General features: G+C 43.3%; 1 protein-coding gene across 2 annotated transcripts in view; it reads left to right on the forward strand.

The window, feature by feature from the left end:
- phldb1a (pleckstrin homology-like domain, family B, member 1a) overlaps positions 1–12,831 on the forward strand; it is a 36,501-nt gene that overhangs the window by 16,585 nt on the left and 7,085 nt on the right. For both annotated transcript variants that reach the window (XM_050041293.1, XM_050041294.1), the window contains 13 exons: positions 515–643; positions 2,269–2,424; positions 2,528–2,638; positions 2,730–2,819; positions 2,916–3,047; positions 3,452–3,574; positions 3,778–3,939; positions 4,165–4,305; positions 4,986–5,087; positions 7,279–7,357; positions 7,550–7,694; positions 8,048–8,138; positions 10,245–10,391. In XM_050041293.1, the coding sequence (XP_049897250.1) occupies positions 515–643; positions 2,269–2,424; positions 2,528–2,638; positions 2,730–2,819; positions 2,916–3,047; positions 3,452–3,574; positions 3,778–3,939; positions 4,165–4,305; positions 4,986–5,087; positions 7,279–7,357; positions 7,550–7,694; positions 8,048–8,138; positions 10,245–10,391 (1,608 nt within the window). The remainder of the gene's footprint in view (positions 1–514; positions 644–2,268; positions 2,425–2,527; positions 2,639–2,729; positions 2,820–2,915; positions 3,048–3,451; positions 3,575–3,777; positions 3,940–4,164; positions 4,306–4,985; positions 5,088–7,278; positions 7,358–7,549; positions 7,695–8,047; positions 8,139–10,244; positions 10,392–12,831) is intronic.

A 12,831-nucleotide genomic window follows, 5' to 3' on the forward strand; every position in this document is an offset into this window, starting at 1 on the left:
TACAGTAAATACCGTTGGTTTGGCCGTTGGTCAGTTTGCACGTGAATGTTGTTGGACATCTGACTGTGTAAAAACTCACTCTTTTCCGAATGTGCAAACAGTCTAGACACCAGATCTCAACTGACACGCACTGCTTATTTATTAGATGTCTGTCCTAAAACACAAAGCACAAACTGTCCTCTCTCTGAAGTGTCCAACAGTTCTTGTGTCAACGACAGCTGAAATCTTACATGTGGTAGACTGTTAGCTGGATGTGAACAACACTTTATTATATATTCTTATTTTTCTCCCATTTTAACAAATGTATGTAGCATTGCAACCCCTAACACACCTGCCAACCTAACCTCTGCTTCTGTCCTCTAATACTTTAACTGCTTGGCCTGTGAGCTTTGAAGCTTAGATGCATGGATTTAAGTTGTGATTTTTTTATTTTTGTTTCTCCCTGGGTTGCTGTGTGTGTGTGTGTGAATGTGGTCCCAATCGTGCGTATGTGTGTGTTTCTATGTGTTTTTAGGGGAGGGCTAATGTGTCGGCTGAGCGGAAGGTCCTGGAAAAGCAGAGGAATGAGTACAATGAGCTGAAGAGGCAGTTTGATAAGTGCCCCTTGTCTCTAAGGGAACAGTTACAGGAGCAGCTCAGCAGGGTCAGTGTTCTCACGCAGCCCACTGGCTGGCAACAGTGAGTTATAATATACCGAATACCACAGTTCTGTACGATCCGCACAGAAACGGCCGCAGACATAACACTGACTCTGTTTTGAAGCACTCAGAACTACTCATAAATCTGCAGACTGTGCGTTTCCTCCTTTCCTGCTTCATTATCTAAACACATAAGGTCATAAGAGTAACTATACAACAAGCAATGCTTTTGCTACTACAGCAGCAACTTTAGAGCGCTTATTAATCTCTGCTGTCCCCTCATTCTGGATGCTTGTGATATCAAATGCAGTTAGTAATGATTAATAATGTCATTAACAGCTTTGCTCTAAAAGTCTGCATGCCTTTGACCATGAATGATTCCAGTCACATACGCACATTTCATCCTCACATGATGTCAGACTTTATGGTATCAAATTTCGGCTGCTTCATTATGTGGATATCACAGGATACGGCTGGTGTTCTTGTATATTTTGTTATTGTGAAGGAATCCTGTGAAAACACCAAAACCAACCCCTCTCAATACTGTCCGACCTCCGGAGATTTTCTTTAGCACTCAGTGAAGACGAAAATCCTCACTATCAGGTCACAAATTTATTCATTCATTCTTTCCATCATTCATTTTCTTTAGGCGCTTATCCTGTTAGGGGTCACAGGGGGCTGGAGCCTATCCCAGTTGACACTGGGCGAGAGGCGGGGTACACCCTGGACAGGTCATCAGACTATCACAGGGCTGACACATAGAGACAGACAACCATTCACACTCACATTCACACCTACGGGCAATTTTGAGTCACCATTTAACCTGCATGTCTTTGGACTGTGGGAGGAAGCCGGAGTACCTGGAGAAGGGTCCCCCACCCTGGGTTCAAACAAGGAACCTTCTTGCTGTGCAGCGACAATGCTAACCACTGCACTACCATGCCACCCAGGTCACAAATGTGGGGTCATTTCTTTAAAAAAGGCTGCAGGGTTTCATGAAACAGCTGAGTACTGTTGTTTTTAGCTAGCATTATTCAAACAGGAGTAAACACTGCTTTTGTTGGGGACTATTTTAAACCTGGGATGAATATGTGCTCGCGAGTATTTCCAGCAGCAGCGCCTGTGTTCGTCACAAGGAAGGGAAATGTCAGATGTATCAGGCTTTAGTGCAGTGGTTAGCACTGTCACCTCACAGCAAGAGGGTTTCAGGTTTGAACCTGCTGGTGTGAACCCTTCTGTGAGGAGTTGTCATCCTCTTCCTGAGTTACTGTGAGTTTTATGCACATTCTTTGGCTTCCTCCCACAGTCTAAAGACATGTAGGTTAAGTAACTGGTGACTCTAGATTGCTGGAAGGTGTGAATGTGAGTGTTGGTGGTTTTCTGTCTCCGTGTGTCAGCCCTGTGATAGTCTGGTGATCCATCTCCTTAGGAGGATAACGGTTATTGGTCACAGATAGATGGAGGGAAATACAACACTAGTTAATCAATCAGTAATTGGTGGTTTGGGTCTTTTCATCTGACTTTGTTTACAATAATCATAATATAGAATATTCCCAGCCTGAATAACTGTAACTCTTTGATTGATTTCAAACAGTGTGACTAACCTGCGTGCATATCTGTATGTGGGCAGAAAGCTGAAGCTCTGGAGTCCGGGACCAAGCAGTTTGAGGAGCTAGAGTTCTGCCAGCTGGAGGAGGAGAGCAGTCTGGAGGAGAAGAAAGAGACTCAGAGCTCGCAGCTTCTCCAAGAGCGGGCCGAGTATCACTGCAGCTTGGCCAAGAGGAAGGTGGGGGATACATGTGTGACAGAAAACGTATATCTGTGTAAAACATGATCACCAAGATGAGATTATACGTCAGGGTGACTTTAAGAAACTGGGTGGTTTGCAGGAGAAGATGGCTGCCATGGAAGCTCAGGTGAAGCAGCTGGGGTTACAGGCGGCTCAAGACTGTGAGAGGATAGCGAGAGAGAGGACAGTGACTCTGCAGCTGCTACACAAGGTAATATACCTAACCTATACAGTGGGCATGTATTTAATCAATAACAGGGGTGCGTGGTAAGCTGTGAAAGCACATCTCTTTTGCCTTTTAGGAGCAAGACAAGTTGTGCACCATGGAGAAGAGGTACCACACCCTGACAGGAGGGAAAAACTTCCCAAAGCCCAACAACAGCATGAAAGAGGTGAGCAGGAGCATGCGAGACATGATATCACACCCGTCTGGAGGAGATGTCTTGCAAAGTGGATTTCTTTTCAACTTAGCTGAACTTTTTAAACAGGAATATCTTCACATCAGCGAACCTGACCTTGTTTATGTGGACGGTCCTCCTCATAGCCCCTGTCCCTCCTCTGCCTCCCTCTCCTCCTCTCACATCCCCTCCCCTGAACTCTATCCTGTTAGGCTGCAAGAGGTAAATCTCAAAATCCTCTTTGTAACGAAATCTAACAAATGGCTAATAAACGCCTGTGCTGTAGTGTCTACAATTTAAAAAATGGGCATGATCGTGTGTTAGCAGATACTGACAAACAACAGCAAGCTTGCAGTGTATGTTAGTAGGTCAAGGTTATGCCTTTCTCTTTGTGTTTGTTTGAGGTTAGTACATTCTCAAATTGAAGCACTGATGACGCAAAAAAAGAGAAAACCCTTGGAAGATGACCTTTAAGACGATTAAACTGTCGCGTGATTTAATTTCAAAGATAGAGACTGAGTTGTGGTGCCGACGTGTTTGCTTTGTGCATCTTTGCATGACTTTTCTAAGTGTTGACTGTTGCCGTCTGCCGCCTTCTTATCCCTGTGTTCTGGCTGTCGCTGCAGGAGTACCTCAGGCTCTCTGATGTCTATAAGATGTATGGAAACGCCTCTGTACAAACCAACTCTACTTCCCCCGCTGCTCTTCACTGCCTCTCCCTCACTGTAGCTCCATCTCTGCCATGCGAGGTAGACACCCTGCCTGCCTTCTGCAGTATTCTCTGATACGTTTCTCTGACTTGTCAGTGTACTAAATACTGAACCCACCTCCACACATTGACAGTATCTCAAAATATCCTTCATTCTTTTCCACTTTCTTCTCTCGTCCTGTTCTGTAAATGTGTGTGTGTTGTTTTTCTGTGTGACTGCACTGACTGGCTGTCTGTGTGAAGGAGTACATCACAGTCAGTCAGTTAAGCCAGATCTTTGGGATGCAGAGAGTTGATACCTCCACTTCTTCTTCCTCTACTCCATCATTCCAACTCGCCTCCTCTGAATCCACCTTCTCATGCCGCTCAGCTGCATATGGTCCTTCCTCCTTTCTGTCTGCACAGGTTTGTTATTCTCTCCTAACTGGTGGGGTCCTGTTTTTAAAAATGACGACACCATTTAGTTTTCCCAGTGTTGCAGCCATTCCCTGAACAGTTCCTACTGCTGCAAGGACTGTTTCATGTTTATCTTCCCTGCCTGCCTGATGCCTCTGTTACTGATGCTGGTGCTGCACTGCTCCCCTCTCTTCTCTCTTTCTTCCTTTGGCTGCATGTTTTTCATCACCTCAGAGCCAGCCCGAGCTGAGCAGGAATGCACTGCCTCCTCTTAACCTCGAGCGCTGGTACCAGGACATCATGGCTGCTGGAGACCATCAGTCATGTCCTCCACCGCTGCCTGCAAAGTCTTTTTCCACACGCAGACACAGTCAGGTAAATTCTACAGGGGCACCAACAGCAGGCCAGATGCACAGTGCTGTCTCGAACCTTATGGTCTATTTAAAATGGCCCTGGGAGCCACTTTTGGACCAGGACACACCAGTCTAATCTTTAAATGGGTACTTTATCCTGCAGGGTAAAAGTAAACCATTTTATAGCTGTGAACAAAAAAACACTGTGAGCTGGAATAGGAAGTCTTGTCTGACAGTCTTACATGTACTGACTGACAAAAAGTTGAGGCCCTTCTGTTAGCAGTGCATATATACACCAGCGGAGAGCTGACATAAATCAAAGTGCTCCAGCATCAGTATAGACAAATAGTGTTGGTCAATATTAGGATCAGCTGAAGAGGTGGGATGCAGTAAAAGCCCAGAAATAAATGCAGTCGAGCATAAGTATAAAGTAGCTGAAAACTGAAATGCTCAAGCAAAGCACAAGTACCTCAAAACTGTACTTGTACAGTGGTTGAGTAAATATACTTAGTTACCTATATGAGCACTGCCCAGAGGTGTGCAAGCAAGTCATCAACCACAAACCAAATGAAATCCAAAATCTCAATCAGTTTCAATCTTTTTTACATCAAGAGAAGAACGTAAAGGAGGTAAGAAAAAACATGTACACTTCCTCCTCAAATGTGAAAAATATAATGGACAGATCTGTCTTTCTTCTCTCAGCTGTTGAAGTCCAAATCAGATGGTGAGGTCGGACAGGCAGCATCATCGTGCACACTGCCACACTCCAGTGGTGCCGCTCATGAGAAAAGTGCATCCGCTAAGGTGAGCACATCAGTTTAAAGCAGGGGTGTCAAACATACGGCCCGGGGGTAAGTGTCGGCCTGCCAAAGGGTCCAATCCGGCCCACTGGATTACCTTATACACCTAATCGTGGCAAAGAGGTGTCAGGTTTCAGGAGCAGGTTAAACACTGGGTAGCCTTCTTCATGTAAAATGCTGCTTCAGAGGCTTTTACAGTTCTTTTCTTTCACTTTAGTTTGGTGTGGTGATGTTGGCATTAATACACAGCAGTGGAAATGTACAGGAAAATACACATGTAATGACAGCGAATAGTCGACTGACTGAATGTGGAAAAAACTGAGAAATATTGTTGAAACTGTATTAATTTAGGACATTAGGACATCACAGGCTGTTTGAGGTAAGGGAAAATATTTGGAGGTGTTTGTTATTTATAGGATATTATGCACTGGTCTGGCCCACCTGCGATCAAATTGGACAGTTTGTGGCCCGTGAACTAAAATGAGTTTGATACCCCTGATTTAAAGGAAATACTTAAGCCACAAAATGACCATTTGTATATCAATAAGTAATGACATGTTACCTTGAATTTATTAAGAAAACTTTGTTTTTCTCACATGCCTCCATGAAAAAGGGGAACATATTGATTTACTGATAGAGTGGGAACCTCCTTTAAAAGCAACACTATATCAAGACATCTGTTTACAAACTCTCACACATGCAGTAAAATCCCATCTCATTTATCCAGTCGTATGATTAGTCCTTCCCACACATGCATTATCACTGAAATCTTACTATTTAAAACACTTCCAGATAAACAGTCTCACACACAGATGAGCACCTGGGCAAGTGCGTGTGTTTGAATGTGTGGATTCCACTGAAATTCCACTTCCCAGCCGGTTCATTGGCCATGAAGCAACAGGCGTGGGTGAAAGGCTGCAGAACTCCTGGCCAAGACATTGGAAACAGATGTTTCGATATAGTTTTTTTATCATTAAAATGCAGCCGACACTTTCTTCAGTTCAACAAGAATGTTCATTGTTTTTGGATTCTTTATTCACCATGGAGGCATGTGAGAAAAACTATGTTTGCCTCACAAATTCAAGGTAACAAAAGGCCCGTTTCCACTGAAGAAGTTCCTGGTACTATTTGAGGGGCAGGAACTTTACAGGAACGTCCTCTCGCTCCGCCCTCTCAACCGCCATGTCTCCACTGAGAGGGCGGAGTAGGAGGAAGGTTCCTGTAAAGTTACCGGGCTCTGGATGTGACGTAATCGTTGCGCGACCATTTTGACCGGGGCAACGACTTTTAAAAATGCCAGCTATTTTGTCGCTTTCTGTTGACGTCACATCCCGCCTTGAGTATATCCAATCAGCACCAAGTAATCCCCAAGCCCCACCCAGGAGTTTTTCGGGCCATTCTGAGTACCTACTCCGAGGCAGGGACTTGTTTAGCCCCTGTAAAAGTCCCGAACTCTGTCCTTCGGTGGTGGTTCCTGCAGTGGAGACACACACTAATGTCCCCGGCTCCGTAAAATTACCCCTAACTTCCTGCAGTGGAAACAGGCCTAAAGAGTGAGTAGTTGTTATACAAATGCACTTTTGGGGGTGAAGTGTTTTCCTTAAAGTCTTAACTTAAGACTTGAAAGCAGATGTCTCAATTCTTTAATTAAAAAAGCCTCCATTAACAACAGTAAATCTATATCAAAACATCTGTTTACAATCTCTCACACAACTCGTGCAGTATAATTCAAGTCTCATTTATCCAGTCATGTTCTCAGTACCTTCAAAACACATGCATTTTTGCTAAAACCTAAATAATTAAAAATGAATTGAAAGTGAAACTTATCTATGTTCCCTTTAAAGCCAGACTCCAGTACTAAGGTTTCATTGTGAAATGTCATGTTTTGGAGAGAATGTGACTGGATAAATGAGACTTGGATTATACTGCACGAGTTGTTTGAGAGTTTTTAAATGAAGGTTTTGATATAGTTTTGGTGTTAAACATGGTCTCCAGTAAATCAATATGTTTGCCGTTTTCTGTGGAGGCATGCGAGAAAAACAACATTTTTCAAAGGTAATAACAAACAGTGGTAACACAGCATGACTTACTGGTTTACAAAAGGTCATTTCAAGGATTAAGTATTGTTTAACATATGTATATTGATTAAAAAATCTAGGTAACTGAATGTGTGGTGCTGTCTTTGTGTTTTTCAGGGGTTACAGTTGATGCTGAGAGAGATGTCCAACCCATTAGACATGGACTCCAGGTGTAAGCTGGCTCAGCAGAACAAAGGTACTAGACTTTATCTGTTGAGCACACTGAAGGGTTTCACCTGGCATGCACTCATAACATACGTCTGTGCGAACAGTATATCAACAGTGTCAGGTCTACAGACTCTGGATCTCATAGCAATGATTTGGCAGTGTCAGTAGAGGGCACTGTAAGTCTGTGACAGCTGTCTCTGCGCCCTCTTCGCTCCCACAGATCTGTCTCCCACAGTCCATCACTCCATCCTGCATCACCAGTCGCCACCGAGTGGCAACCAGGCGTACGACACCCTGAGCCTGGAGAGCTCCGACAGCATGGAGACCAGCGTCTCCACCGGCAACTCCGCCTGTACCCCAGAAAGGTGAGAGACTGGAAAATGAGCAATTGGCTCTGTTTCCATGGGAACACTCAAGTCTGCCCCGTCTCCCAGGAGAAGGGTCACTGCGCTTTGTTCCCGTGACAACATGTTTTGTTACATGTCTGCTCCCGTGACTGCTGGTACACTGGCTGTTGCCATGCCAACCTATTCAAGTTTTCAGTGCCTCATGAAGTTAGGAGTTAAAAGACTCAGTTTACGGCTGCTCATGAAGAAACCTTTGTCTCCTTCTCCTCCTGCTAACACTGTTTGGTTTCCAGGCATGTATGTTTACTTTTTTCATCCTGAGCCTTGTCGTAGCTGTGTCATCAGACACCCCTTCCCTCTGTGTGTTGTAGTGCCTGCGGGTTAGAGGCCCAGAGGATAGAAGAAATGGAGAAGATGTTGAAGGAGGCGCAGCAGGAGAAAGCCAGACTGATGGAGAACCGAGTGAGTTCTTAACTTCAGTGCTAAACAGTTCTGGTGTAAAGGTCTGCTGCTCCCTAACATGACTGGACATCAGTTATCATCAGTTATCCAATCACTTTCTATACTTCATCTCCTCCAAGTTAATTTCAGGTTTCAAAATGTTTGGTCAATGAATCAGTTAGTTGGAAAACTAACCAGCGACTACTCTAATAGCCTAATAGATTGTTTAAAGGAACGGTGTGTAGGAAACTTCTTTCATGTGACAAGCGTGAGCTCCCAGTTACAATTCCCTCAGTTGTCTTTGTTCAGGAGGTTTATAACGGGAGCCAAATTATCTGCAGAGGTCCCCTCCTCTCCAAAACAATTGAACCAGGTAATTAAAGCAGTAAAAAACACTGAATATAGCTGTTTCACATTACAAGTTAGTGTTTCTCTGAAGCTGTTTGCACATAACAGACAGCCAGCTCACCCTGCACCTGCTATGTGAACGCACCTTTTTTCTTTAATAACTGAATCTGTGCTCACCTTATTTATGATGCACACGTTCAGGAGGTTTTTACTGGTAGCTGAATTATCCACAGAGGTTTCTTCCACTCCAAAACAAACACCACAGTGATTAAAACCTGTAAAAACACTGAATAAAGCAGTTTAACATTAAGGAAACATCTGTGTTTTTACAACTCTGCTTGTCGCAGAAGGGTTGCTAACTACAGTAGCTGGTGCAAATACACATGGCCCTACGGCCCTATCTAGAGCCAGTGTTTGGTTTGTCCGTTCTGGGCTACTGTAGAAACGTGGCAGTGCAACATGATGGACTCTATGGATGAGAACCTGCTCCCTATCTAGATATAAAAAGCTCATTCTAAGGTAACAAAAATACGAGGATTCTTACTTTCAGGTGATTATACACCATAGAAAACATACTTATATTATACTCCAATTCTGCCAATATATCCCCCTAAATTCTACACACTGGACCTTTAAGTATTTTTTAAAGCAAAAACACTACAAATTAGGTAGTTCCAGCTTTTCAGATGTGAAGATTTGCTGCTTTTCTGTGTCACAGATGATAGTAAACTGAATATCTTTGAGTTTTGGACTGTTGGTCCAATAAAACAAGCAATATGAATGCATCTTTATGGGCTATTGGATTTTAAAATGGCCATTTTAATATATTTTTTTAGCATTTTATAAACAAAAAAATGTATTGATCAATCAAGAGATTAAGTGCCAGATTAATCAAAGTGAAAACAATCAGTAGGTGCAGCCCTAATTTCAACTAATACATGAAGTTATCCCCTCACCTCTGGCCTAATCGATGCTGCGCCATTAGAACATATTTAAGCTGGTTTCAGTAGTGAGAATAAAATAGATCTGCACTCTCAAGAGTCACATTTATGTTTCTGGCACTGCTGTGAAGGACATCAATATAAATATATAGATTATTTGTATGATTACATATTTTGTTGCTGGAATTAGGACCGGGCAATATGAATAAATAATGTCATCATATTACTGTCATAATATGGCAAATTTATGCTAATCACATATGAAATAACAAAACTACTATTCAATGCAATAAATTCCGATATGTTTCATTGCTGTGCATTTTATTCAAAAGGATTAATCCGTTAATTTGGACTGCAGATTGTGTAAAACTAACATGATGTGATCGCATTACTTCCCCTGAAAGTTGATAAGCATTAACTTTTTTATTTATTGCAGGAGTCTCATGTTTCTCCTGTTTAACAGATAAAAAAAAAACTAAGTTTATCAAAGTGATCACTCGGCTCAAGGTGTGGTGAAATGTAGCTGTAAGTCGTTTGTTTACCTTTGTATTATTTCTACATGTTGAAACAAAGCACACCTGTATGTAAGTATCTGAAAGCTGCAATGGATCATTTTACATCAGCAAAGCTTACCCCTCTATATACAGACTTAAGGGATATATTTTACAAAACCCTGGATTGGGACTTGAATTCTCCTGTGCCTCCTCTGACAGTCGTTCACTTTGTATTGCAATATTTGCCTACCATTTACATATTCTCCCCGTCTCCCTTTTGCCCCTGTTATTTTCCTTTCTCTTCTCTCCATCTGTTCCTCTTTCTCCTCTCCCGACGCTCCCAGGAGAGGGAGGTGCAGGCTCGGCGGCAGATGTTGGAGGAGGAGCGGAGGAGGCGAGAGGAGGCCGAGAGGAGGCTTCAGGATGAGACGGCCCACAGGCTGAGGCTGGTGGAGGAGGAGGTGAAGATGAGAGAGAAACACTTCTCCCAGGTCAGTGGAGCAGCGGGAGGAGACGGGCGGCGGGAAGAAGAGGGAGGAGGGGAGGGGAGGGGAGGGGAGGGGAGGGAGGAGGGGATGGGAGACTTGGGGGAGAGGATGAGAGGCGAGACACTAAAGAGAGGCTGGGAATATGGGAAGATCAAAGATTGTCAGGGATGGGAGAGAATGAAAGGGAGGGTGGAGAGAAAGAACAGAGAGAAAAATGGAGAGGGGGAGCACAAAAAATATAATGTGCACATAATTTAAGCTTTAATCTTGACAGAGTATTTAATTACCAGTCATCTGTGGTATGAGTACTGTCAGTAAACAAATAACCTCAAATTATCAAATACAAACGCACCTAGTTCCACCTGGGTTCAACTTAAAGCTGCTATAATCAGTATATTTGAATTACCAATGTATCAAAGGACTATGTGTAATATGAAACCTCTTAGTGATGAACCCTCAGAGTATTACCACCTGACTCTGTAGCTCCCAGTTTTAGGCCTTGTTTTGGTTTTACGTACACAAGCAGGCAGCTGTTCTCTACTAAAAATCTCTGACAGGATCACTATGAGCTACCCGCTCAGCATCAAACGGACAGACGCAAGCTGTGTCTCAGTTCAGGGGCAACAGGGCCGACATCGACCACAAAGGACATGTCCTTTGAAGACCGTATCAGCTAAACCGAATGGTCTCCTAAAAAGATCGGCCTGGTCTGCGGTAGATTTCCTGGTTGCATCACCAGTTGTTTTGCCCCAACCCGTTGGGGTGCCTGTTACCTAGCAACCAGCTGCGCTTGACGAAAGAAGGAGTAAGCTAGTAAGTTAGTTAGCCCTAAGTCATGGACCCAGAGATTGTCATTATATCTTTTTTTAAATCAAATACTTGAGGAGATGATTCACCGCTGGAGACACTGCTGTTTGATATATTTCAGGCCGATGGTCCATTTTCAGGTAAACTTGTATGCTTTTAGCTACTAGTAATGTTAACAACAGTTAACCGTTAGCTATTTAACAACCGTTAACTTAATATATAATCGGGGAGTCGGCAGCATCATGGATAGTGCCGGCGCCCCATGTATAGAGGCGATGCCTCGCTGCAGCGGTCGCAGGCTCGACTCCGGCTTGCAACCCTTTGCTGCATGTCATCCCCCACTCTCTCTCTCACCCCATTTCACTCTGTCCTGTTCATTAAAGGCAAAAAGCCCAAAAAATAATCTTTAAAAAAACCAACTTAATATATAATCGTCACCAGCGCGCAATGCATCTCGGGATAGCCTGGGCAATGAAGGATTCATCCGTTGCATCCTCCAAATTCTGGGAAAGAAGGCTGCATTTCTCGGCCGCATTTGAAGGAGCCTTTGAAATGCTACAGCCTTGGTTGCGCCGATGTGACGCCGTCGGTCTTCAAATACAGCCTTCGCAGGCTGCAGCCCCTGAATTGAGACACAGGCACAGTTAGCGACCAGCTGAACAAAGTTGAGCATTTAGCAGCTCAGGAGATGAGAGAGACCAAAAGTCTCAAAGTCAAGCTTAAAGTCAAGTCAATGTTGGACCCCCATTCAGAACCAAGACTCTACATAAATACTAATGTTGCTCTGTATCAGTATTTAAAGATATGCAAATGTTTGCTAATAAGTTCAACATCTCAACCTAATATGTCGGTGTTATGTTTACAACTTGCCTTTGCTGCCCCCAAGTGGCCAAAAAATGAGTTAATGCAGGTGTAAGTCATAAAAATAAGGACTCGACACTTGACCTGCGCTTGACTGTCCTGAGACTTGACTCAATGGAAACTTGAGTCCTTAAAGGAATACTTCATCCTCAAAATGATCATCTGTATATCAGTTACTCACGCCATTACCTTTAATTTCTCACGTCCCCATGGTGAACCAAGAATCTGAAAGTGGAGAAAATTCTTGATGAACAGAAATAAAAGGGGACTGCATTTAACAACAGCTTACAAAACATCCATTTACAAACTCTCTAACAGCTTGTGCAGTATCAGCCAAGTCTCATTTATCCAGTGGTATGCTCAGTACTTCCCAAGTCTCACACAGGGATAAAGGCCTGGATGCATTTGAACTCGAGCATTCCATTGAAATCCCACATCCGTGCTCGTTCAATGGCCATGAAGCGACAGGCGTGGGTGAGAGACAGCAGAACTCCTGGCCAAGTAGTTGGAAACAGATGTTTTGATATAGCTTTTATGTTGTTGAACGCAGCCCACATTCACTTCAATTCATCAAGAATGTTAGCCATTTTTGGATTCTTCCTTTACCATGGAGGCATGTGAGGAAAAACTAAGTTTTCTTCACAAATTTCTGATTACAGGGGGTGAGTAATTGACAGACAAATGACCAATTTTGGGGTGAAATATTTCCTTTAAAGACTTAACTTGACATACGACTTAAGAGCAGAAGTCTCAAGTTTTTAATTTAAAAAAGCAA

Source organism: Epinephelus moara, chromosome 3 (genome assembly GCF_006386435.1).
Source record: "Epinephelus moara isolate mb chromosome 3, YSFRI_EMoa_1.0, whole genome shotgun sequence".
Taxonomy (NCBI): Eukaryota; Metazoa; Chordata; class Actinopteri; order Perciformes; family Serranidae; genus Epinephelus; species Epinephelus moara.